General features: G+C 43.8%; 1 protein-coding gene across 2 annotated transcripts in view; it reads left to right on the top strand.

Annotated features, from left to right (window-relative positions):
* ALPK1 (alpha kinase 1) overlaps positions 1-12,560 on the top strand; it is a 54,173-nt gene extending 41,613 nt beyond the window's left edge. For both annotated transcript variants that reach the window (XM_069769844.1, XM_069769916.1), the window contains exons 10-14: positions 342-2,391; positions 3,179-3,332; positions 4,410-4,572; positions 7,166-7,352; positions 7,955-12,560. In XM_069769844.1, the coding sequence (XP_069625945.1) occupies positions 342-2,391; positions 3,179-3,332; positions 4,410-4,572; positions 7,166-7,352; positions 7,955-8,151 (2,751 nt within the window). In that variant the 3' untranslated portion in view covers positions 8,152-12,560. The remainder of the gene's footprint in view (positions 1-341; positions 2,392-3,178; positions 3,333-4,409; positions 4,573-7,165; positions 7,353-7,954) is intronic.
* Positions 12,561-12,939: the final 379 nt, after the last annotated feature.

Genomic DNA, 12,939 nt, shown 5'->3' with positions numbered 1-12,939 from the left:
TTGCATCATACAGGGTATTGTGTCTGTGTTGTGGGTATGATGCTATATGTTGCTCTGAACTCCAGTCAGAAGCTAAGCAGATGGGTGGAAAGCAGTATTTGTCCACAGAGCAACGATGGGCTTTCAAGCCCATCTGGAAATGCTGCTTCTCCTTTAATTGTAGCTATTTCAAAGGAAAAAGAGCAAGGTTATTTCCTCCAGGAAACACAGCAGCAGGCAGTTAGAGCTGACGTTTCCTTCCAGTTGTATAAGGGAAAGAAACGTATTTTATCCACCCTTTATTTATCTCTGACAGAGGTCCAGGTTTTTAACTCCTTCACTCCTCTTTCATCCCCTCCCAGAACATCCGTGGGGTGTGTTTGCTGTCCTATAGTCACTCCAAGGACTGTCCCCCAGAAAAGAGAAAGTTCTACTTGTCCGAAGCCAAAGAATCCTTTGAGATCGGCCTCCTCACCAAGAACGATAAGAGTCCTGTCACCAGCAAGCAGGAGCTCCACAGTTTTATTAAAGCTGCTTTCTGCCTCACAACTGTGCATCGATGGCTCTATGGGGAGAGTGAGAAACTCCATGAAGTGAGTCAACTATGTAGAGAAGCCATGGGAAAACTGCATTCATACAGCACTTCACTTACAGAAGAGGAGGAGAAAGGAATGCTTGCCAAAGAGATCATGTCTCTGATCACATCCGTGAAGAAGCACCTGCAGGTGGAAAGCTTCCCTAATTCTGATGCCAGGTCTTATGTTCCAGACAGTTATAAAGGCATAGTAGAGAAACCTATCCTGCAAGGGGAAGCCAGCTTTGAGAAGATCCTTGCCATGCATTCTCAGCATCATCTGTCAGTGTGTGAAGTGTTTGAAAATACTTGCAGGATTCATAAAACCACACCAGGAGAAACCCAAGTGGGAGCTTGTATCACAACCTTAAGAACAGAAACCAAAAACATAGACACTGTGTGTACTACTGAAGAAATAGTGTACCAGAGGAAAGGCGCTGCGAAAATGCTGACTTCACCAAAAGCAGGGAGTAGCTCAGAGAGACTCAGTGGCCAGAGAAATAAATACATTGGCTCTGATGTGATGAAAATTTCCTTCAATGAAGAAATTGAGCCATTAGAAACAGAAACAAATGATGAAAGCGGAGTTTTTGGCAGATGGCAAAACAGGAGTCAGACCACTACTTCAGACAGCTCTTGGTGCAAGCTGTCAAAATCAAGTTATTCATCCAGCTGGGAGGAACTCAACTGTAATAGCAGCAAAGGGTGTCCCAGGGAAGAGCAGCAGCAGGAAAAGGGCTCAGCGGAGGAGCAATGTTGCACAACAGAATCTGATGAAAATGGTCAAGCTGCATACTTGCGCTCATTGCCTCCCAGAGCCTGGCATCCTTCTCCTCGAGAGCCTCGACGTAACTGTTGGAGATCTCCTCAGCCTTCCTTAGAGGCAGACACACCTCTAGCTGGGAGGCTGGTAGACAAGGTGTCTCTTTGCAGAGAAGAGCTGCAGGAGGGAAGACACCGTGGAAAGAGCTCTTCAGAAGAGAAAGCAGGGGAGGCGAACAATGCAGTTCCCTCCTTCTCCACCCCTCACTCCGTTCCTACCAGGCTGGAGGAGGAGGAGGAGGAGGAGAAGTCTTCATCCTGGGTAGAGCTGAGCTGCGGGACCAAGGAGAGTGGCAGGGAGGGCAGCGGTGGCCCCCCAGCGTCCCGGTGCCAGAGCCAGGCTGCGTGGGTCCAGCCAGGAGGAGAAACTGCAGATAGCACAGAGGATCCCTCCTTTGAGGCACGTCCCCCCACAAATGGGGCTGCTTCTGTGCTATCAACGAGCATCAAGCCGAAAATGGCCAGCGACTCCTCTGCATGTCACCGGCTGGGGAAATCTGCTGTGGTGGGAAACGGATCTCTCAAAGTGCCTGAAGTTGACACCCAAGCAGAAACAATAGATGACACCGAATTTGATCTCATCAGTATTGGAGACTTAGTAAACAATAATCCTACGGCGTCTGTTCCAAAGCATCAGTCAACTCCTGGTGCACCAACAGTTTTCCCCCTGGGTGGAAAGATACCCACAACCAAGCACTTTGACTGTGCCACTACTGAAGAAGATGAAGAAAAGTCTCAGGACATGGTGAGCAGCAAGAGACAATCCAGTTCATCTCTGAGTTCATGGTACAGATCAGCACAGGTGCCCAAGAGTTCCCCTGAAGGTCCATTTCTGAACCCAAGGGGAAGTGGTTTTGTCTTAATGCCTGGGAGAACGAAGGAAGAAATCCTTGACGCTCGATTTCTGAGGGACAATGATTACATGCAGCTTCTGGCAGGGGTAGAACATAATTGGCTTGTCCAGAGACTGATGCCTACTGGAATTTTTAAGTCTAAACAGCTTCGTAATGCATATTGTAAGTTTCCACACAGTGATGGGCATTTTCACGCAGCAATAGGTACTCCCACAGAGAACAGTCCTGACTCAGGCTTTTTAACACAACATTTTAGTCATCATTTATTAGGACTTAATATTTTGTTGTTTTATGAGGTTTTGGATGAGAATTTTAGCAATGGCGGAACACTCCCTTGAACCATTTTCTCCTATTCCTTTGTACCCATTTGCACATCAGTCACAGCTTCATGGAAATGGGCTCCATCTCCGAGCCCACTCAGTACCTCCTGCTTCAATCCCTTCATGCAAGAGGTAACTGAGGCTGCTTGAACTCCCTGTGCCAGTTCACCAAGCCCTTTTTACCCCATGACTTGAGTCTCTGGTTTTGTCGCCCATTTAGATTCCACATTTCATCCCTGCAAACTGTGTATTTAAGGTAATGATTATTAAGTTAATCATAAATAACAGCCATACCTTAATATGCAGACACTTGATCAATATACTTAGAAATACAGAAGCTAAGAGCAACACCACTGTAGGCTGCTTCACTGAGCTCATTAAGTAAAACCCACTTAGGGGTCATCCTATCTTGCATGTCACAAGCCTGTTTGGCAATTTTTTGTCCTTCATGTAAAATATCCAATTCTGCACCTAGATACCTCTTACCATATATTTTGTAGCCCTGTAGTTTGCTTTCAGAGAAGCCTGGATATCTTATCTCCTGGGTGCTGGTTATTTCATTCCTCAGCAAAGGCTTAGAGCAGTCCTGTGGAGTTGTCCATTCTATTTGTGGTGTTTTGTTTTTGTAGCTGCTCTTCTATTAAAATACTCAAAGAAATCAGGCCTCTGGACAGGCCAAGAAACGGCTGTATTCATTGGGGACTACCTGAACGTGGCAAAGGAAGGCAAACAGAGAAATGCATTTTGGATACACTTTCTGCACCAAGAAGAAAGCCTGGGAAGGTATTGACCAAACCAATTTCTGAAACAAAATGTTTATCAGTGCTACTTCTGTGTAAAAGTGAATGAAAACTGTCTGGTAAGATTAGTCTTACACTTACACCAAAGATTCAGCTAGTCCAGTGCCTTGTTAGACAGTAGCTTTTATCACGTATTTTCAGAAGACAGTACAAGTTATTACGTGGACAACTACAGAAATCATAGTCACAGTGGGAGAAGATAGTTACTTTAGTCTGTTTCAACCTAGTTTACATTTGGTTAGATTTTGATTGATAGTCTGTAGCAAGAATGTTTTATGGCTTTCCCAAATCTCTTGGGCAGTTTGGCAATCTTTCCCATTGCTCCTTGTAACTCTCTACTTCTTAATTTCTGGGAAGAAAAAGCTAATTCACTGTTGTCTTCTAACAGCCATGTTAGTGTTCATTTGCTCATGACAACTCTTAGGCCTGATTTCACCTTTGTCTGTGCTGGGGTAATCTCATGGGAGCTTAAATGTTGCTTCCTTTTTATTTGACTTCTAGCTTTGCATCAGAGAATTAGCGATATAGATAGATAGATAGATCACAATACCTATAGGCAAAAAGGTGATGCATTTGCTTTTCTTTAATTTTAGCAGCAGGTTTATGCAATGGATGCATCTGCTCTGAAAGCAGGATTAAAATCATCTCTTTGCCTCATAAAGGCCTCTGCACCAGGAGAACTCCGCTAACTGCTAGTTGCAGATTTAGGATTGTTATTTGAAATAACTTATGAATTATTATGGGTTAAGAACAGTATTTTAAGGACCTCTGAGTCGGGTCTCCTTCAGAGTCAAGAAGAGTTGGCTTTAAACAGTGCGGTGTTATGAAACCCCCATCCTAGGATTTGATTGATCAGTACAGCATTTTATGCCTGTAAGAGCTATAAAAGAATAAAACCCCAACTTTAATCACTACCATTTTAAATGCAGCACTAACAGCTGGCTTTGCTTCTGTACAGCCAAGCTCTGCTTTGTAGTGATGTTTCTGTATCACAAGTAGGGCTTCCCAAGTGCAGTCTGCTGCAAATCTGACTACACCAAACACTTCTCTTCTTGTTTAGGTACGTTGGGAAAGAATATAAAGAAGAAAAAGGACTTCTTCATCATTTCAGTGATGTGGAACGGCAAATGACTGCCCAGTACTATGTGACGGAATTCAACAAAAGGCTGTATGAGCAAAAGGTCCCTACCCAAATCTTTTATATCCCATCTGCAGTACTCCTGGTAAGAACTGTCTTTAAGCAATACAAAGGAATTGATGGGAAGAGTGTCTTAAGTCAATTTTTATTTTAAAATGCTAGCAGTTAGGCTACCTCGAGATGACATGGTATCATTCATGTGATCTTATCTGGTAGCTGCAGTTGTTCATTTCAGGACAGAAGACACCTACTGGCAGAGCTACAAGTTTGTGGGTACACTGGCAGAAAACATGCCATGTACTGCTAGAAGTCAGAAATTAAAATAAAGCCCAGGAGTTACCCAGCCTTTTATGTCATCTAACAGTATATGGACATCTGTTTTCAGGGGTAGTTATGAAATCTGAACAGCAAAGTGACCCATTTTAAGCAACACAAAAACATCTAAACCTCACTAGAACCCAGCAAGTGAGGTTCTTGCAGGCAAGTTGATTTGCTGCAGGACAACTTTGAGGCCTTTTCTGCACGATGCTGAATTTCAGGAACACAGGACTGGAAACGACCTCCTTGTGACTCCACGAGGTCCATCAGGTCCAGTGCCCTGATACCACAGGCAACAACACTGCATAATCCCTTTTTATACTCTTTAAGCCCTATCTTAAAAGCAGTTGTGTAGTGTTTAGTGTTTTAACCTTCATTGCTTCCGATAAGAAATCATTCTAGAGCTGCTTTCTTGATGTCTGGAAACTTCTGCTATTTTCTAACCTAAAAGTAGTGAATTTATATTTACTGTCTTTCTCACAACTTCTTTGAGGCCTAGGCTTAAGGAAGGAGTAGCAAAAACATCCCCTCGTAGCCTGTGTTCTCTAGGCTGGGGAAGCCAAGCTCGTTTTCATGTTACATCAAGATACAGGTTTCTCTTGCCCTGTTCACCTGTGAAGCCCTGAGCCTGCTCTACTTTGAACTCCCATTTCTTAAATACTGATGATCAGACCTGTACAGTGTTCCCCTGAGACTCCTCCACACCTTTTGCAGACGCAATAGGAATCCTTACCCTTAGTGAGACCTGCATTTTTCATGGCCATATCACACTGGCAGCTCAGTCATCCTTCAAATGGCTATCACAAAAAGCTCTTTTCCTGAATAACAACCCCTTAGCATAGAATAGGACACCTTTAGACCACAGACATCTTTAAACCACAGTTCAATTAACTTGTTGACACAACCTCACCTCTGATCCAATGCCCTACAGCCTGCTCCTTTTCCAATTGTCCCTGACAGCACAACCAGTATCTCTCTCTCCACCTGTGTGGGCTGTACTCAGTCATGAGAAGGAAATGCCTGTGCCTTCCCTGCAGCTGAGTGTACATGGATGGATGAAGAAAGGCTGGTGGAATTGGCAGGGCCATGAGCTTCAGCGAGGCCACAGTTCCATCAGACATGTCTCAATGAGGCGCATTTCTGTCCCTCCATCCCAAGGGTCCAGCCTCAGAGATGGCCTGCTGAGAGCCACAAGAACTAAGTGGCTGAGAGCTGGCTGGGATGTGGAGTTATCTGAGAGAACCTGGGAGAAAGGGCCAGCAAAGTCACCAGAATTACTCTGTCTCTAGAGCGGGTTGAAAAAAAAAAAGAGCTTGAAGCTAAAAGTTTCAAGAAAAAGCACTTTGGGGTTAGTCTTTTTAAACAACAAAACCACCCATAACTCAACCAAAGCAACAGCCGCTTTTGCTCACAGGAGATGTTTGTTTGCCCACTCAGTTCCAAACACACGGAGTCTGAGGAAGCCGCATTAGACATGCCCTCAAGTCTTAACGCACAGATCACACTGGCCTTATGTGTTTCACGTAACTGTAGCCAGGACAGCTCTTGCTTCTACCCTCTTTCTTCTGCACGATGGTTGTGAGGAGAGCATGCAAAGCCACGAGGCAAATGGCCCTGCTGTGCCAGCACCCAGCCTGATTGTTAGAGGCAGGAGCCTCATTTGGGTGACCTGGCACAGAGGTTAAAGCTGTCATCCAGCCCCCAGCGGGAAAGTAAAGGATCTTTTCTGTATTCGTATGCTTAACTTTCAATTTGACTCGTGTTTCAAATAGGGAGAGCTACCCTCTATAGTACAGAGCTGAATTCACTGTTTTGTTATGAGTAGGTATATGATAACATGCTGTGCATATCGCTATTTCTGTTAGCCATTCTGGCACTACATCTGGCTCTATGCCACTCGCTAATAAGACCTAATGAGAGTCTGGCATGAGTACTTACAAGTCTCTGAACATAGAAATGACTAAAACAACTCTCAAAACCTCCCACTGGTTATTTACACACTGAAGAAGGACCAGGTGCAGGTTTAGCCAAATCTTTTCTAGCTTTCTAGCTTATTCTTTAGACATAGTCTCCTGAAAGAAGCTTCCTATTTGCTGGACAAACTAGACAGTTGTAGAATTCATTGCTCATGGAGTTTGGCCTGTCAGGCTGATTTTCTGTTGGATCTTGTTCCACCTTTTGTTCTAGTTAAATGTGAGCCTGTGTTTTGAATGAGCTGTGGGTTAACATGGAGACTCTTTCCAACCATCTTACGATGGAAAGTTGTAGGAGGAAAAAACAAGACTTCAGTTAGAGGAGCTTTAGCATCCTTGTTTTCACATTTCTGCTCACATGACGTGTCATTAACACTCTCTTTTCAGATACTGGAAGACAGAACTATAAAAGGATGTGTGAGTGTGGAGCCCTACATCCTTGGGGAGTTTGTGAAGCTGTCCAATAACACGAAGGTGGTGAAGAATGAGTACAAAGCCACAGAGTATGGTCTGGCCTACGGCCATTTCTCCTATGAGTTCTCCAATGGAACAGACGTTGTTGTTGATCTGCAAGGTTTGTATTACAGCAAACTTCATTTCTTGTGTGTCCTCTCATGTTTCAGAATATGCTATATAAAGGGCATACTGTCTCTAAATGACATAAAGTGAGGGAGGGATGTGTAGGTATGTTTTTGCCTTGAGCAGTGCTCTTGTTCTCCACTGCATCACAGCAAAAGCACGTAAGCCGCACGCTCCCAAGTGCACCACAGCTTCGTGCCATGGAGTGGCCTGCATGCAATTAGGCTAAAGCCAGTCTGCAAGGATGTGTCTTCTGGAACCATCTAAAGGAGAATCATTAAAAGAGGCAGTGGGTTTTGTCACACTTCCTCCTTCCTAATATTGGCAAGCCTGAAAAAAGGTCCCCTGTTCAGCTAATGGAGAATTGAGCTCTTTGGTTAAGAGTCAAGGATAAAACCTTTCAGACTCAAACTTTAGCACACAGGTATCTTTGGGATATTAATTTCATTAAATATTCATTACGTCCCTCTTAGAGGTCTACTTTTGCTGACTTAGATGCAAACTGGGAATCACTGAAGGGACATTCTCAGTGTGTGGGCTGTGCCAGACAGACAGTCCTGTGATGTTCGATAGCAAGATGTATCTTTTCTTCTACAGGTTGGGTGACAGGTAACGGGAAAGGCCTCATCTACCTCACAGACCCCCAGATTCATTCTCTTAATAGCAAAGATGTTTCACACTCCAACTTCGGTAAGAAAGGAATTTATTACTTCTTTAATAATCAACATGTGGAGTGCAATGATATCTGTCGCTGCCTTTCTTTAACAAGACCCTCAGTAGAGCTGCCTATGTAGACTTGCACAAGACAGTCACACAAAGAATGACCCATAAGCTGGACAGTAACTTTACACTACACACCTTCAGGAGCATATTGTCTTTGTGAGAGCCGCTGAGCTGCTGAAACAATACCCACATGAGTTGGGTCAATCATTACCTGCATGAGTTTGGCAAGTTCTGGTCTTTGCATCCGGGCTGGTAATACCATGTTACCATCTTGTGTACCGTCTGAACCTCATCTTGTTACAACCATCTGTAAGAATTAACAGCACAACATAAGAAGAGTAAGAAAACAGCCTCCCATATTCAGCTAGAGGTGTACTACAAGACTGTATAAACTTCTAATCCATTCAGACCCAATAAGGGCAATGGGCACCATCTGCTCTTTGGATATGAAATGTGAAATAGAGTGAGACAGAAGCAGAGAGTTGTATTTCAGCCATCTGTAAAATTTTCAAAAACTTGTATAAATGCTTCAGGGAACAAATGGTAATGTTTTGGTTTGCTTAAAAAGTAACAAAGTTTTTTTCAGCGGTGTGTATGTGCATACGTGACCACACAACATCTAAACAGATGGAAATATGGTTTTGCCTATAACAGCCAAGAAAGCTCTGCAAGGAAAAAATAGTGTTCTTGAACCCAGATTTGCTTTACATGAATAATTGAGGACTGCTACACTTAACAAACTCTCAGAAGACTTTCCCAAGAGAAGAACAGTTCTCACTTAAGGACAGCACATCTCTTCTGCCTGTAATGAAACTGTGAGCAGTGCAGATTTGGTGACCAATTCCGTAACTAATTCCCACAGATAATCTCACTGGACGTGAGCGTAGCCGCTTGTACAAAGGAGCGGTTCTGGGGGGAGTCCAGCATCTGACAAGCACAGAGTAAGCAGCTTCAGTGCCAGTTTGGTTCCAACTAGGCAGGCAAAGCACACCCTCCCTTTGAGCCTCTGTCACCAGCCTCACAGACCTGTGAGGTGGAAGGTGTTTGGGAATGAGAGGCGCCTTCCTCAGCCGAGTCCCCAACAGAAGCAGACAGAAGGAGGCTTGCAGTTTGCTGCCAGCAGCAAGGATGATGCGTCCGATGGGTTGTGCCTCAGTGCTGGTGGAGGTACAGCCTGCAGAGCTGCCAACCTGCTGCTTTTCTGGCACATCCCAGAAAATACATTTATGGAAGTAAAACAGATGTCCAATAATACTTAAGTGATATATTAACACCCTGCCTCTACCAACAGCCCACATCTAGACCCTGCTCCTCCCACCCCGCTCCACTTGTACAGGCAAAGACTGAACTTGTACCTACACGATGGGAGGGGGGTTCTTGACAACTCCGCCTGCGTTAGGAACACGCTTTACTATCACACATGCAAACAGCTGCAACTTAGGTCTTTAACTCCAGCGTTTCAGCAGTATTTTTGTTATTGTTTGTGGTTGTTATCGAGCATATTCAGAGAGCCTCTGATTTTTAACACTAGGACTGAACAGCCCGTGGCATGTACGCTGGCCACATGCTTCAGTAGCGCCTGCCTGGGTTAGAGGCAGCTGCAGCCTTCTACTTTTTATGAAACAATCTTTTGTGGGGGTTTTGTTGTTGTTGTTTGGGTTTTTTTGAACTAAAGCTTGCAGTTAATTCATGTGACCTTCTTGGACACCTACAGCAATTCACATAACTGATAAGCACTCACGCACCTCCAAGAGACCCAACTGCTAGAGTTATTCTGTCACAGCAAATTTCAGAAGCACGTAGAGGAAAGCAGTGCCCTCCCACCTTCATGAATTCTAGCTGAACAGCTGAAATCTTTTTTTCTTTTTTCCCTGCACAGGCTGGTTAGCTGAAAAGAGTCAAACCTGCTGGCATGATCAGATAATGTATACATGCGCTATAAAGAAAACAGCCATAAAAAACAGGGGATGGAAGCTCCTCACACAAAATGCTGTGCCCCTTCAATGCTGAATTAAGCCAACTGGAGTGTCTGGTTGAAAAAAACAAAACAAACCAAAAAACTATTGGCAATATTACCCAAATTCAGGCTATGATGAAAAAAGCATTTTCAAATCAAGTAGGCTGACTAATGCATTTTAGTCCTAAAAAGTTCAGCTGTCCGTTTTACATCTACTGCGGACAGACTTTTAATGGGTTACCTGGCCAGGATGAGTGGGCTTCAACCTTCATTTCCAATGGGCGATTAGCCTGCATGGGCTTCCAGGAGGATGCTTGTTTCAGCCTCTGTCAGGGATGCATTGCAAATTTTGGTTAAAAGCAGAGGGCGTATCTTTGCATCTACAGGTTGCAGCTGATTTTCTGTTCCACAGGAAAAGGAAAGTGATCTTATATTCTTCCAGCACATCTTTCCTGGTGTTACTAGCCTAACAGGCAGGCAGAAAAGCTACCTCTGGGAAAGTTCAAGCAACAGTTATACCTATTCCCCTCAACGGTGCCACATACTACTGGAATAAGACACAGGACTGGAGCTAAAGTTTGTTGCTGCGTCTCCAGCCAAAAGAAACTATGATGAAACCTAGATTTTACTCTTGCAAGACCATGCCAGCACCTCCAGAGTATGTGTGTGCACACATATGCATGTGCACTCCCACGTGTATTATGGGGCTCTTCATTTGAAAAATGGTAGGTAGCTTTCCCGCTCCATCAGCAGTGAAAAGCTGCCTTCATTTCAAATTCTCCTCTTCTCCTCCAAAGCCTTGATGTCCCACTGCCCCCGAGCTGAAAGGCTGGGATCATTTCTTTGGGAAGATTTTCCTGATGAGAAAGGGAACACAGCATCAAACTTCCATGAAAAGATGGGTCCCCAACAGAGAGTTAGCTTTAACAAAACCATCCGCTTTTGTTTCTGCAGCCAGCAGAGATTTTTAGGCTTTTGTTCCCACTTTTTAGCAATGCTATTGTTTTCTAGGTGATGTTTGTGCCGAGTTGTTTGGAAATATGCCCCATCACTTCACTGACCGATTAGAACTAGGTGTAAAGAGGGAGAAGCAAGAGAAGAAAAAAAAAAAAATTAAATCTCTTTATTATGGTGCATAAACCTTCAGTGTTGGGGAGCTGGGCAGCTGCGCAGGAAGAAAAATGCATTCAAAAATATAATGCTAGTGTGAATAATCCTTTCTCGAATGCTGCTTGCAGACTGCTTCAGCTTTGTCAGGTGAACTTGAACTGGGCCATCAGATTTGCTGCCGTTCCCATTGCATACTGTCTATCACCCCGGGGCATTCACCATCTTGACTGTTGTTAAAAGCGAGCAAACAATCCATCATTGAGCCTGGGAGTCACTCGCTCATAGAAAAGTAAAATCGGCATGTGACGGTACACTCGGCCCCAGTGTTTCGCAGATTAAAGTGATACATGAAAACTCACGTGTTACTGGGAAGATTAAGTCCGTTATCTTGTTCTGCAGCCAATAAAGGACGGCCTTGTCTGCGGCAGTAGGGAAATGCTGGCTTTAACCAAGTGACAAACGTTGCGCATACATAGCTTCGTGCTCCGGCAAAAGAGAGCGCCGAGCTCTAAAGAGGAAACAAAGCTAGTTAGCAAGATCTTGGGAATTAATAGGCAGCAGAGATGCTGTGTTAAAGCCTCTCGGCAGAGGCTTTCTCTTCTCTATAGAGACAATTAAAAGCAAAACAAAACCTCCCGGACAATCTCTGCAGAACAAAGTGTCCTAATACGCTGCCAACAGCCGGCCCCGCGATGTCTGCTGTAATAGCACGTACAGTTTCGAGACCCCTGAAAAGTAATGCCTTTTCCAGCTTATGCCTCTTGTTCAAAGAAAGAAAAACAGAACACATTTAGACATGCTCCTGAATAGATCGATCTGTGGGAAATGTTACTATTTTGATTTCTTCCTGACATTTGCAGTTAGCAGCTGATTTCTTTCGTTAGTTTGTAGCACGCATTTTACCATCTTAGGCAAAGTTACAGCTACTCACAGTTAAAAGTTAGTATCGAGTATCAGCTTGTCCAGTTCTCTGTTAAAACAGACATCATTGTATTTAACTCCGCAGCTTCTACTGGTCTTACTCTTTACAGGCTTGGGCACAAATTCAGAGGCATCAGTCCTTCACATATGCAGGCACTCTGTCTTCATCCAGGGCTTGGATACTGGAAATCCTGGATTAATGTCCTCTATAACCTTGTCGCCTGAAGAACTTAGGCACACACATGGCCCAGAACACACAGAACTTAAATTATTGTTTCATATTTGTGGTATAAATAGGTCATTATTGGGGGAAATAAATAGTTGACTTCTTAGACTGATGATGGAGCATTTAATATTTGGCTGGAGGTTTCATCTTAGAGCCACTGACCAAAAAAATTGCTGTTCTGCTATTTCCTCTGGTTTCAGAAGAAAGTAATTTAAACTGACCAAGACTTAGGGAATACTTTTTTGGGTTTTGGGGTTTGTTTTTTTTTTAGAAACGCAGTGGATTATATTAAGTAACTTGCCACCAAGGGCGCTTTTTGCATTTGATTAATTACAACACACTCCAAAGTCCAATGTAAGAGCTCGGTATGGCGATTAAGAGCCAGTCACCCTGTGGTCTCTACAAAATGAGCAAAACTGTGTTGTGCTGGTACAGTGAAATATTATTATTAATTGTGGGGACATAAAGCCTGAAGAAATGTTTCCTCCTTTTTTTTTTTACACCCAATGCACGTGCTACAGTAAGTCAGGTACAAAAATGTCCTGCTCTTGACAAGGTGGTGACATACTTTCCTGTCCGTCAGGGAAGGTATTTTTTAAAAGAGGTTTTGCCTGCTTACCTTGTTGCAGTGTTGTGTACTCATGC

This window comes from Haliaeetus albicilla, chromosome 1, assembly GCF_947461875.1.
Source record: "Haliaeetus albicilla chromosome 1, bHalAlb1.1, whole genome shotgun sequence".
Lineage (NCBI taxonomy): Eukaryota > Metazoa > Chordata > Aves > Accipitriformes > Accipitridae > Haliaeetus > Haliaeetus albicilla.
This window is presented reverse-complemented; position numbering and strand designations above follow the sequence as displayed.